This window comes from Drosophila subpulchrella, chromosome X (assembly GCF_014743375.2).
Source record: "Drosophila subpulchrella strain 33 F10 #4 breed RU33 chromosome X, RU_Dsub_v1.1 Primary Assembly, whole genome shotgun sequence".
Lineage (NCBI taxonomy): Eukaryota > Metazoa > Arthropoda > Insecta > Diptera > Drosophilidae > Drosophila > Drosophila subpulchrella.
The window spans coordinates 20,684,616-20,697,018 of NC_050613.1; the positions used below are offsets into that span (position 1 = coordinate 20,684,616).

Genomic DNA, 12,403 nt, shown 5'->3' on the forward strand with positions numbered 1-12,403 from the left:
CTGTAATCCGAACGCATTTTCCCCTAATTAAAAGGGCAAAAGTCAGCGGTAATTAAAATTTCAGCTTCCCAGAACTTGGAAAACTAAAGTTTTGCAAATGCAATCAGTTATTTGATCCTCTCTGCACTGTTTCCTTGTGGATTTTCTATTATATTATTACATAATTTAATTTAATAGGGATGCGGATGCCAGAACTCGTGCACTTAAATAACCTGCCCAATCCAGCGAAATAAATGAAATGCACATGTAAGAAGAGCAGAAAAAATATAAATGCATGCATACGTAAGTAAATGGAGCATGCAATAGGTTATTATGATTGTACAAAATGTGATGATAAATGGAATGCGAATAGGGGGCCTTCACTTGCAGCTGCGTTATGTTTGCATAAGGGAATTGTGGATTCCTCGTTTACGGAATTCCGTGATGCCTGATTATTCCTGGATTATGGGATTGCGTTCCTAGATTCCACCCCTTGCGCCATCCTCCTCCTCCTCCTCCTCGTGGGTATCAATCGTATCGTTCGTGTCCGCATTCAGATCCACCCAGTTGTCATCGCTGATTTCGTCAATGGTATCCGTATCATCCACAACGGCCGCAACGCTTACATCATCTGTGGATCCGGAATTGGTGGTGCCCGTGGTGGTGGTGGCCGTAACCGCGGAGGAGGGCCTCAGTATCTCCTCCTGTGTGGCCGCAGTAGGGGTCGTCGAGGTGGTATACGATGCGGAGGAGGGTGTCTCCGATCTGTAGCCCAGTCCCAGGCCCGTAATGTACGATCCAGAACCTGAACCCGATCCGGACCCTGATCCTGAATTCGATCCTGATGCAGTTTCCGTTGCCGTGCCCGTATTGGAACTGCAACTGGCCGTTGTCCCCGAAGTGGAGGCATCATCTCCGGTTATGGCATCCTGGGATAACCTGGGTCGCGGTGCCCCCTTGAACTTGTTCTTCTGTCGGGCTATTTCGTACTCCTTGAGATCGGACAACTTCAGCGTTATTTTCTGTAAATCGCGTTTTAGCATCTTTAGAACAAATTTTAAGGCGTGGATCAGAAAACAGTTATGCGCAGAGAGTTATGTGTGATAAAGTTAAGCTCTCAATTGGTCACACTTTGTGGAAAAAAAGAACAGTGACTATCGTATACCAGTCACATTGCTATAATGAGGACTTTTATTTTTAAAGAACCATTATTTTTAAGGGTTAACTCCAACATACAGCAACCATATGCTCATTATTAAAAAATCTGTTCCTGAAATTTAAGCAATTTTAAGGGGTATTTGAAAGCTTTATCAGTGCAGATCGATTAGTTCATTTGTTTAAGCCATTTTAGCCTGGAATCAATTTAAAAACCTTCACAGGAATCCCAAAAATAATATTAAACTCCCGAAGTTAGTGTAAATACAAAACAAAATTGAGAATTATGTTCATAATACGATTCTATATTTGCTCAATAGATATAAAATACGTACAATATGCATTGTACATTATTACATTTATTTTTCACATTAATAGGCTAATATATATTTTATTTAAAAAAAAATATTATCATATTAGTTTTCATATAATCTTGTACTAAATTCTGTCAGGTTATATTTTGTGTCTCCGAACTCCTTAAATTCAAAGACATTATATACGCTATTTGCAGGACATTTATTATGTTGTCAATGATTCACGAAAACAAATATATATATATGTATGATAGTGCAGTGATGAGCGTGAAGCGATTTAGAAAAAAAAACGTATGTATTATGATCATGGATGGATGGTGATCCTAGTAGAAGCCGTAGTGCCCATGGTGATACGGATAGTAGCCATGGTGTCCGCCGTAGTAGGGCGCCGCATGTACGTATCCGTAGCCCCCGTAATAGGGACTTCCCAGCTCGTAGCCGCCGTAGTGACCATGTCCGTAGCCACCGTATCCGCCGTAGCCGCCGTATCCGTGACCGAATCCGTAGATGCCTCTCTTCTCCGTCTTCTTCTCATCGACTGCGGATGCCTCCGGCTCCAGGGCTTCAGGGGCGGGCTCCGAAACTGCAGCCCAGGTGCCCACCAAACAAATGGCCAGGATGACGAAAACACACTGCACAGAGAAAAAAAGTTTAAGTTTTAGTGTCTTTTGTTACTCTATAAATATTAAACCTTTATATTATTGTCGCACCTTGAAGAATACTATTTTAGTATCTTTCTGGAATTTCAGTATATAATATATGATATCTTTAAACAAGGACCTCTTAAAATTTGAAAAGAATATACAATTCGCTCAACAAAAATTTAGTTTGGATTAATAATAAATGTTCCTTTTACTAGGACATAGGAAACTGTTATATGCAACCGGATAAAAAATACTTCTGCAGTTTAAACTCGAAGGCAAAACTTAAAAAAAAAAAACACTTTTTATTTAGTTATATAAACTGTCACTTGAAAAAAATACAACTCCATCACTCAATGTTTTTATCGGTCGGGAATAATCCTTTGTGTTGCTGCTGCTTACCAAGAACTTCATGTTGCTGCTGCAGATGTTGCTGGACTGTTGGATGCGAGTTGACTGGATGGGTTGGACGCCAGGCGAGGTTTGTTGATGGCTGCCAGTTGCCCGGCGCTTTTATAGTCACCCGGCTTGGCTTACTGTTGCTGCTACAGTTTGCAATTATGCAAACTGACAACAACAGCAGAAGCAGCAGCAGCAGCAGCAGCAGCAGCGGCAGCGGCAGCTATTGTTGCAGCTGAATTGAATGCATGACGGGTTGAGGACTTGAAATCGAATATTGTTTATGCTGCGAGAGCCAAAAGGTCATCCATCCGCTCATCCGGCGGACCCGCAAGTAGAATGGAGTGGGCGTGGATACTAACGATATCGGTTGTAATTGCAATAGTAGTCGAAATTCTCAGATCCCAGGCTTATTGGGCAATTGAATTAAAGACGGCAATAGCAATGCGATCCACATGCATAACGAGACTCTCAGATGCAAATGCGTTCCACATTCACCAAGTCGTATGTATCGTATAACGCTTTCACTGGCTGATCGGATGGTTTACAGAGTCAAAAAGGGAGCATTACCATTGCTCAAGTTTGTCCAGAAGCTGGGCCACATATCAAAGTGCCACAAACCCCGTGGGAATTGCTCATGCATGCGACAGGCATTATATATATATTATAAGCAATTGCACGTTTGACAGCCTTTTGGCATTTTTAATTAAGCCGCCAGCCCAGCTGAGATCTCTGCCAGATCATATTCAATGCAAGCTCTTATCGAAAGAATATCCAAAGTGCACGATTTTCGAAGGGACCTCTGGGTGGAGGGGTATATTGGGCCAAAGATTGTTGCCAGGTCGATTGAGCCATTAATTTTAATGGGTGTAAGCAAGGTTTATTTAAGAACAATTTTACTCTGTCTTACGTATATATCTCTTTAGATAAATAAAGGTTATTGCGGAAAATAACATTCTTCGTTAATGAATTACAGACTCAAAAAAATGAAAGATGTAGGATGTGTTTACGAAAATGCGAAAAGGTGTCGAAAGTTCTTAAAAATTAATTGCAGATCAATAACATCAAATATTAATATAATCTTAAAACATATAATCTTGAGTATGGATCTGGCAGCTAGTACAATAGGTTCCTGTTGTTTTTGTAAACATAATAAAAATAATATATTAAATAACAAACAGGAGGACTTGAATTAATATTGGATGTTATATACTCGAATACTTTTTTTAAGTAATAGTCTCTGTACTGCTCGAAACTAGCCCAATCTTAAATTACTGGATATCCAGTCGTAGAGTCACCTTCTTCCATCGATCATTTCCGTCTGCCTGGGGCTACGGTACCAGTACCGTACCGCCACATTGAAGGACGACCTTGACCGCAGTGGCAATTGCAAACTGCAATTGCAGTTTGTGATTCTCCGAGTTCCCAAGTCATGAATGAAGCAACGCCGGAGGCAACATTGTTGAATGAAGCATGGAAAACAGCCGAACGCAAGCGCATTTTCATTTTCCCAATCGACGACGTCTCGTCATCTCTTGCCAAAAGTGGGTGGCACCGCCATTGTCTTCTCCTCCCCGCGATTGTTTTGGTATCATATCATTTAATATTAATGCCCTGCGCATTGGAGGTGAATGCACGCGAGACAAGACGAGACGCGTTGGGAAAGCGGAAGCCATCCGGGGGGGGGATCTGTTCTGGGATCTGAGATCTGAGATCTGGTCACGATGCAGAGATGACAACACTTTTGATTGCCAGCTAAATTATAATTCTTGGCTAATTCTAGTCTGCGGATGGGGCCGATGTCGATGTCTATTGATTGATTCCCCATTGTGACCGGTTTGATTTACGGCACAGACGTCTAATGGCGCATTGTTGGGCTGCTTCCAGGTTCCAGGGTCAGATCTTGAATCTCGAAAGCCCGCCGGGGCTACGGTTTGCCATCCACTTTGGCCAGCTGTCCGTGGTTACACAACAACAACCGGCGTTGGCCATTCGATTTCAGCTGAAAATGCTTACATTTCCTTACAATTTATTGCGCTTAACAGACATTTAACAATTAAAGGGGCAGACGAGGGTGCGTCCTAGTACTTCAGCTCCTTGGCCTTGTCGTGGGCCCCCTCGTCCAAGAGCTTTAGTTCCGCCTGCTGCTTCTCCGGCCGGATGACCGTGTAGTAGTGGTAGTAGCGCATCCCCAGGATGTAGGTGCCGTAGAGGGTGACCCCGATGCAGGCGTATACGGCGCCGCGGTGGAGCTTGTCCAGCAGCGAGTTGGCATTGATGGGCTTCTTCTGCATGGCGTCCAATCCGAATCCAAGTTCCAAATCCGTAAAAGTTTCCGTTTGGCTGTTTTCCTCAGCTGTTCTGTCAGTGATGTCGATAATAGGAAAAGTGCCGATAATACAGAGCAAGTATTGTAGCTATAGTCAAAACTAGCTAATTACAAACTAAACGGCTTCTTATTTAACTTGATTGGAGATCTTAGTCAACTTTTATCTACAATTTAATCAGTATACATTTATAAAAGGTGTCAATTTATATTACATGGCTAACAAAATTGGAATATCTAAAGATTTGCCCAACAAAATCACTATCACCATTGCAAAGCCAGCTCTAGCTAGAAAAAGTCAAACGCTTTCGCCGATTAATTTCTCCGGTCACCTCCATCGATTGACCACTCGATAGCTTTCACTCGCACGTGTTTACAAACCTGTGTTTTCCATTCCTGAAACGCCATTGTGAAATATCTTTACTGAAGGGAAATCCGAAGGATTAATGGATCACGAATACGCTGGCGTTAGCCCGCTGGGCGCCGGGGAGGGCAAGGGCACCGCCTCGAACGCGGTGGTCCTGTGCTGCGAGTGCGGAGTGGCCATCCAGCCGAATCCGGCCAACATGTGCGTCACCTGCCTGCGCAACCATGTCGACATCACGGAGAATATCCCAAAGCAGGCGGTGCTCCACTTCTGTCGCAACTGCGAGCGCTATCTGCAGCCGCCCAACGAGTGGGTTCAGGCCTCTTTGGAGTCCCGCGAACTTCTGGCCGTTTGCCTCAAGAAGTTGAAGGGCTTGAAGGAGGTGAAGCTTGTTGATGCCGGCTTCATTTGGACGGAGCAGCACTCCAAGCGCATAAAGGTCAAGCTGACCGTGCACGGCGAGATCACCGGTGGAACGGTGCTGCAGCAAGTCTTCGTGGTGGAGTTCACCGTCCAGAATCAGATGTGCAACGACTGCCATCGCACCGAGGCCAAGGACTTCTGGCGCTGCCTGGTACAGGTTCGGCAGCGGGCGGAGAACAAGAAGACCTTCTACTACCTGGAGCAGCTGATCCTCAAGCACAAGGCCCACGAGAACACTTTAGGCATAAAGCCAGAGCACGGCGGCCTGGATTTCTTCTACGCCAGTGATAACCATGCCCGGCGCATGGTGGACTTTCTGCTGACCATGGTGCCCGGCAAGGTGACCACCTCGAAGCGTCTCATCTCGCACGACATCCACAGTAACAACTACAACTACAAGTACAACTGGTCTGTGGAAATAGCACCGGTCTCGAAAGACAGTGCCGTTTGCCTGTCCAAGAAGCTGCGCCACCAGCTGGGTAATCTCTCGCCATTGGTCCTGGTTAACCGAGTCTCCAGCAGCATTCATTTGATTGATCCCCTGACGGCACAGATCGCAGAACTCACCTCGCAGGTGTACTTCAGGTGAGAGTCCTCTTGCTAGTTTACGTTTTAAGTGGCTAATAGATTTGATTTTTTCAGAGCTCCATTTGAGGCCGTCTGCAATCCCAAGCAGCTGGTTGAGTACGTTGTCATGGACATTGATGTGATCATGGAAAAGGATCGCAAGACCTATCCCGGCCAAGGGCAGGTCTCTTTTAAGCACGCCCTCTGCGACATTTGGGTGGTGCGTGCCTCGGAACTGGGCATTAACGATAATCCCATTCACACACGTTCCCACTTGGGTCACTTGCTCAAAGTGGGCGACTCTGTGATGGGCTACAACACTGGCGAGGCCAACATAAACGATCAGGAGTTCGACAAACTATCGCCGGACCTTATTCCAGATGTGATCCTTGTGCGCAAACATTACGACCGCCAGGCTAGGCTTAGCCAGCGTGTGTGGAAGATCAAGCATCTGGCGGCAGAGGCCACCGACGAGCGCAGCAAGTACGACTACCATGAGTTCCTCGACGACCTCGAGGAGAACGAGGATATCCGCGGACAGGTCAACATCTATCGCGACACCAACAAGACGATACCCATTGAGGTGCAGGCCGCTAGCGGAGATGTGCCCCAGATCACGCTGGAGGAGATGCTGGAGGACATGACGCTCGAGTGTGCCGACGACGAAATGGGCGAGGAAGAAGGTGCCGAGCCGGAGTTGTAGTTCTTTTTATTTATCATAACGCTTTTTTTTACCCATGTATGCCCTGTACATATTCGCTTAATCCACATAAACAACTAGGAAACTAGAGGAAACTTAAAGTGTGGAATTCTTCCTTGAAAACTAATTCACCCTTATGTTACCAAGGTGGCAAAGTAAATTATAATTGGAATACTGATTTCTTCAATATTTCCTTTGGTTCTACAAGTGATCTACTAAATAATAAACTGTCGAACACTTCTCATGAATTTCGACGGTATCATCTTAAATGATACATTTTCTTCTCCTTTTTGGTGTAAGCTTAACGATGGTAACATATCGGTTTCACTAAAATTCTAGCTAAGTCTTTTCTAAGCTGCTCGTTCGGTTTTGGACCCGCTTTAGGAGAGTCCCAGCTGCGGTTTCTCCTTGAAGAAGTACACCTCGTCGCAATCGCAGCCATGATCCGCCTCCCATTCGAGCAGAGCTCGCTTTACGATGGGTAGGATGTGCTTTCTGGTGGCCTGGACATTGTGTTGGCGCAGAAGGCAGCCGCCCATGAAGCGGGTGTCCACCTCATGAGGACGCAGATCCAGCTTGGGATCCTTGGAGTCCATTAGTGCATGACGCACATGTTCCACAAAGTGGCTCTGGCCGGAGAGAGAGATCAAGGCCAGGTCACGCTGCACTTGTCCATCGACGGGGGACACATACATTCCCAGGATAACCAATAGGTTACTCTCTACGCCGAACTCACGTACGGCTTTCTCGGCCCCGTTTTTCTCCACGAAATCTCTGACAAGGATGGGCATTCCAGCTAGGGGAACCACCTGGCGATCGGTTTGTATGATCTTCATATCCTTGCGCAGTACCTCGCTGAGAGTAAGCTTACTAATATCCGCCCTTGCAGCCACTAGTTCATCGAAAAGGCTGCTTCTTTGATCGTCATGGAGGTTCAACTCCCTCTCCAGCTGCTCGACCATGGCCACATCTTTTGGCCCAAAGCGCTTGGCCGCCAGGGCAAAGTTGATGGTGTCCAGCACGATAGTGGCGTGCAGCATCTGTGCCACGCCAGCGGATCGGGGTTGCTTCTCGCCCAAATAGCGCTGGGCCACCAGAGTGGCACAGGATCCCACTGCCTCATCAATGTCCAATTCACAACCGGCTGGCAGCTGCTTAAAGGACGGACTATTGTCCTCCAAGGGCCTGTGATCCAAAATCTCCGTCACATTCGGCGCCATCGGGCTGACATGGTGATCCACAAGGATAACGCTCACATCCTGGGCAACTTCCTTGGGAATATCGTCACGGAAGAGCAATACGGGCTCGGCAATCCCGCACTTGACAAACAAATGGCCCACCTCCGTCTTCAGAGGGTAATCCCGGCGAGGAATGTTCAGAATGGGCACATAGTCGTGCTCACGATGACGCTGGGCGTAGACAAAAGCCAAGGTTACGGCTGATACGGCCGAGTCCAGGTCGCACGACTCGTTTCCCATCACCAGATGCAGTTTCCGGCCGGAATCGACGGGAGCCGCTGCCCAGGCAGCAGGTGACACCTCCGCCAGATGCTGCGGAAGATGAGAAGCCCTATTAGTGCTCAGTCGTCCCCAGTTGGAGACCCTTGTGGGATACTCACCCGTCCTAAGGTGCTGCGGGCTTGGGCCAGGAAACGTAGGAAACACATTTTTCGAGGAAAACTCTGAAAAGCTGGGAAAATAAACGGTCCGGTTCCATATAATTCAACAGTTGCGCGTATCGATTTGAGGTGACATTTATCGATTGGCGAGCGCAAAAGTCTGAAAATAGCTTTAAAAGCCAGATGATCATTGGCTGTTCGTATAAACTTTATATTCGTGCCCCTTGTGACGCAGGAAAGGAATATAATCTCTTGTTGTTCACTTTGTAAGCTTAATCACATTGGGTTTATTCCACATTCTTGATTGTTATCAGCTGCATCCATTTCTATGCCTTATCAGCAGTGTTTTAAATCGGCAGAGGTTATGCTTCGATCAAGTCAAATATATGTGGTATAGGCCTGCGTTATTTTGCGAATTTTCATATTATTTTATAAATTCTTGATTAAATTTAATCTAGCTACAATTTTAAAATCTACCCAGTTTGGCGGCAATAAGCCAAGACTGCCCATCACTACGCCAGCTGATTGTTATCGATAACAGCAGCTTGATTCAAGCCGTCATGGCGCCAGCTGATCCTTAACTTTTAATTTTAATCATAAAATCACAAAATATTAATACAACCGCGGCCGAAGCCCACAATTAACCCCGGTCCTCGATCGCAGCACAATCATGATGCTGGGCTGCACATCCACGCCCATTGGAAGCAGCTGGTAATGCCGCACCAGCTTGATCACCATGGTTTTCATCTCCAGCAAAGCAAACTTTTGGCCGATGCAGTTCCTCGGACCTGCGGAGAAGGGTATGTAGCTGTAGGGCCCCAGTCTGGTGGCCTCTTCTCCCATATGCCGCTCCGGTTGGAAGAGCAGGGGATTGGCAAAGAGTGCCTCATCCCGGAGAAGCTGCCAGAGGAGTACGACTACGTCGGTTCCAGCTGGGACGTATCCTCCTTCTGACAGAATAGGTAAGTATTGTGTGATCCAAATGCTTAGTCTTTCCACTCACCTATGGCCAAATCCTTTTCCATACAGCGAGCCACTGCCGGAATAGGGGGATACAGTCGCAGTGACTCCTTGACCACGCAGTTCAGATAGGGAAGCTCAGCGAAATCCAAGTGATTTACGCCCCTGTTCAAATCCCGGCCGTAGTGCTCCTTCAGCTCCTCGAACAGCCGTTGCTGCACTACCTCATGGCGGGAAAGCAGATACAAACAAAAAGACACCGCCGAAGTCGTGGTATCGTGACCCTCAAAGATGAAGGTATTCACCTCATTGCGAATTTGCTTGTCGGTCAGTGGTTGACCGTCCACAGTGGCCCGCAAGAGAGTGTCCAGCAGGGCATGTCGCTTCTCTGGCTTATCTTGGTGGGCCTCCCTGGCCAGCAAGTGGCGGCGCTGCTCTATGATTCTATTCGTGAACTGATGCAGGCAGTTGACCCCTGCTTGTTGCTTTCTGAATCCACTGGGCCAGCACAGGCGGAAGAGCTGGGGAAATAAAAGATGCGGTCTCATGAACTTGGTGGCCAACACGTTCGTCAGACTAAAAAAAGATTTAAGGTAATGAATAGATAGCTTTAAAAAGCATGGATAAGTATTTAACCACCTACTCGTTTACAGCGTGCACCACCTCGGAATCCTCATCTTCTTGGGCGCGCACACTCACGCCCATAGCCGTTTCGGTAATGATGTCCAGGGCAGCCAAACCCACATAGGGATAGATGTTCACGGCCGAGTTGCCGTGAGAGAGGGGCTCCAAACGCTCCACCAACTTGGAGCTCTGCCTCTCAAAGACCTCGACAAACTGCTCCAATATGCTAAAGTAAAACGTGGGCGTAATGATCTTTCGCATCGTGTGCCACTCCTCTCCGCTGCTCAGGAGAAGTCCATTTCCAAGCCAACCGCGTAGGGCCAAATACATGGTGCCCTTTCTCAGCTGCTGCTGACTATGCAACAGTGCATCTACATGTCGCGGCTTCGCTGTAACCACAATTACGTGGCCCAAGACGGAACCCATAAAGCTGTTGCCAAATCGCTGGACATATTCGGCAAATTTCTCGTGGAGATCTGAAATATATTTAGAGTTATTAAGAAACTAAAAATTGGAACCACAGCTTACTGTCTGGCTGGAAACTGCGCATCTGCCAGGCGGATCCCACAAGAGGAACTCTCGACACACTGGGCACCACTCCGCGCAAAGGATGTCGCAGTTCTTTTAAGGCCAAACAGAACAGCCAGGCCACCAGGAGAGTCGCCAGCAGAGTCACCAGCATGTTTTACCCCCTGCAGCGCGTCGTGTAGTGGTTCTAAGCTCTTGAGCAGCCGGAAATCTTATCTGAAGCAATGTAAAAAAAATTGCCTACTTAAACACTTGGCATTTATTGCTTTCCGCTAGTGTTTATATAAGCAACCCTATTCGAATAGTGCGCCTCTTGGTCAGAGTGAGATAGGGAGGTAGAACACCATGCCAAGCGAGACGGGAAGTCCGCGAGGAAACAACTATACAGCTGTTTTCAACAGCTGGTGGAATCAATCGGACCACAACATTTTTATCAGTCAAATGTAGAGTTGACACATATAGATAAAGAGACGATTAAGAACTGGTTTTAATATTGAGATAAAACTATCAGAGATAATTGTTTTCTAATATATATTAGATTCCAATTAAAGGAAATATAGGCCTGACCATGGTACATAAGTACGTTTCCAAACCGAGGAAGTGGCCGAACATATCGTTGCGCCTCTTTTGCCAAAAGTAGTCCACCAGGAGTAGCAGACCCAGAACTCCAAGCATTCTGCCGCGGATGACGAACGATTCACCACTGAACAGTTCTATAAATAATATAATTCGTTCTTTATCTCCCGCGACGCTGTGTGGGCTCTAAATCTGGAATGCACCCCAGCTGACATTTGTAAAGAGAAACAAATGCCTAAGAGAACGTAACCGTAGTCTGGTAATCTACTTTTTGAATTCAACTACTGGGAGTGCAAATAAACTCGACAAGCCTTTTACGGTTTGTACTAACCTGGAGTTTATAGCCCAGTCACGAGATGGATAGTCTTTTTGTTGAGCGATTATGCTTAGTCGAGTAATTAAACCTTAAACTAAGACCTCTGCAAAGGATAGAAATTTTAAAAGAAAATTTATTAAATGTTCAACCAACTTAGAACTTTTTAATTATTATATTATGTCTATTGTAAATATGATACGAGTATTATATTAACTAATTGTCTAAAGTATTAGACAAAACTGGTAAATTACAATGGATAACAATAATAAACACTAACCCATTCAGGACTTTTTAAATCATAGGGATATTAAAACATCAAAAATCCATTTGATAAAGCCTTCTTATTTTAAAATAATCAGCATGAGTTTTAAGTATACCCATCTAGTCACCATGAGTCCAGCAAATGGTTATCAATAGCGAAGTTATTTGCTAGACTAATAATTATCAGTATTGTTCTTGGGTTAGCCCTGATTATTATAATATTGTTATTTATCGAACATATATCTTACTCTTAAGAATGCACTGAAGTTATTTAGTTAATCAAGATTTCCAAAATGTTAGGACTTATCAATTCACCATGTCATGCTTACTCAGCGAATCTGGTAACTTACAACTAAAACAAATATGATTCAGTTAGATAATACAGATATATATTTGGGAGGGGTGAGAATCCGGAGATTCTGAGGTACAGATAAGAGTAACAGGAGATAAAGAAGACATGTGTACATTATAAAAAAGATTTGTCTAGCTTAAAGAGACCTCATCGCATTGAGTTTTGAAAACCACAGTTTTCCGCATTGGAAAAACTAACTTATGAATGGCATTTTATTTGAGACATATGTATTCTTAAATGTAATGTCATACTTCTACACACTGTGATTTTAAGTCATTGGGAATCCCAAATGTTAAG

The 12,403-nt window shown here is 45.4% G+C and overlaps 6 protein-coding genes and 1 long non-coding RNA gene across 7 annotated transcripts; 2 read left to right on the plus strand and 5 right to left on the minus strand.

Moving 5' to 3' along the window:
* Nucleotides 1-247: 247 nt before the first annotated feature.
* LOC119556734 (period circadian protein) lies at nucleotides 248-1,086 on the minus strand. The gene has a single exon (XM_037869139.1). It carries the CDS (start codon nucleotides 1,020-1,022, stop codon nucleotides 459-461), a length of 564 nt encoding a protein of 187 aa, XP_037725067.1. The 5' UTR covers nucleotides 1,023-1,086; the 3' UTR covers nucleotides 248-458.
* Nucleotides 1,087-1,631: 545 nt separating this feature from the next.
* On the minus strand, nucleotides 1,632-2,583 carry LOC119556903 (prisilkin-39). Its single transcript, XM_037869389.1, has 2 exons — nucleotides 2,492-2,583; nucleotides 1,632-2,080 (listed from the first exon to the last, which is right to left on the minus strand). Exons 1-2 carry the CDS (start codon nucleotides 2,501-2,503, stop codon nucleotides 1,772-1,774), a joined length of 321 nt encoding a protein of 106 aa, XP_037725317.1. The 5' UTR covers nucleotides 2,504-2,583; the 3' UTR covers nucleotides 1,632-1,771.
* Nucleotides 2,584-4,479: 1,896 nt separating this feature from the next.
* Nucleotides 4,480-4,869, minus strand: LOC119556607. The gene has a single exon (XM_037868920.1). The coding sequence runs from the start codon at nucleotides 4,780-4,782 to the stop codon at nucleotides 4,570-4,572; it is 213 nt and encodes a 70-aa protein (XP_037724848.1). The 5' UTR covers nucleotides 4,783-4,869; the 3' UTR covers nucleotides 4,480-4,569.
* Nucleotides 4,870-5,156: 287 nt separating this feature from the next.
* LOC119558176 (60S ribosomal export protein NMD3) lies at nucleotides 5,157-7,140 on the plus strand. The gene is made up of 2 exons (XM_037871442.1): nucleotides 5,157-6,189; nucleotides 6,247-7,140. Exons 1-2 carry the CDS (start codon nucleotides 5,261-5,263, stop codon nucleotides 6,872-6,874), a joined length of 1,557 nt encoding a protein of 518 aa, XP_037727370.1. The 5' UTR covers nucleotides 5,157-5,260; the 3' UTR covers nucleotides 6,875-7,140.
* Nucleotides 6,864-8,671, minus strand: LOC119558179 (exopolyphosphatase PRUNE1). Its single transcript, XM_037871446.1, has 2 exons — nucleotides 8,490-8,671; nucleotides 6,864-8,421 (listed from the first exon to the last, which is right to left on the minus strand). Exons 1-2 carry the CDS (start codon nucleotides 8,535-8,537, stop codon nucleotides 7,252-7,254), a joined length of 1,218 nt encoding a protein of 405 aa, XP_037727374.1. The 5' UTR covers nucleotides 8,538-8,671; the 3' UTR covers nucleotides 6,864-7,251.
* Nucleotides 8,672-9,075: 404 nt separating this feature from the next.
* Nucleotides 9,076-10,216, minus strand: LOC119558178 (cytochrome P450 4ae1). The gene is made up of 3 exons (XM_037871445.1): nucleotides 10,089-10,216; nucleotides 9,493-10,025; nucleotides 9,076-9,439 (listed from the first exon to the last, which is right to left on the minus strand). Exons 2-3 carry the CDS (start codon nucleotides 9,995-9,997, stop codon nucleotides 9,102-9,104), a joined length of 843 nt encoding a protein of 280 aa, XP_037727373.1. The 5' UTR covers nucleotides 9,998-10,025; nucleotides 10,089-10,216; the 3' UTR covers nucleotides 9,076-9,101.
* Nucleotides 9,310-11,649, plus strand: LOC119558181. Its single transcript, XR_005220168.1, has 3 exons — nucleotides 9,310-9,451; nucleotides 9,519-10,042; nucleotides 10,103-11,649. It is a non-coding gene; the product is annotated as an uncharacterized LOC119558181 (long non-coding RNA).
* The last annotated feature ends 754 nt before the right edge of the window (nucleotides 11,650-12,403 follow it).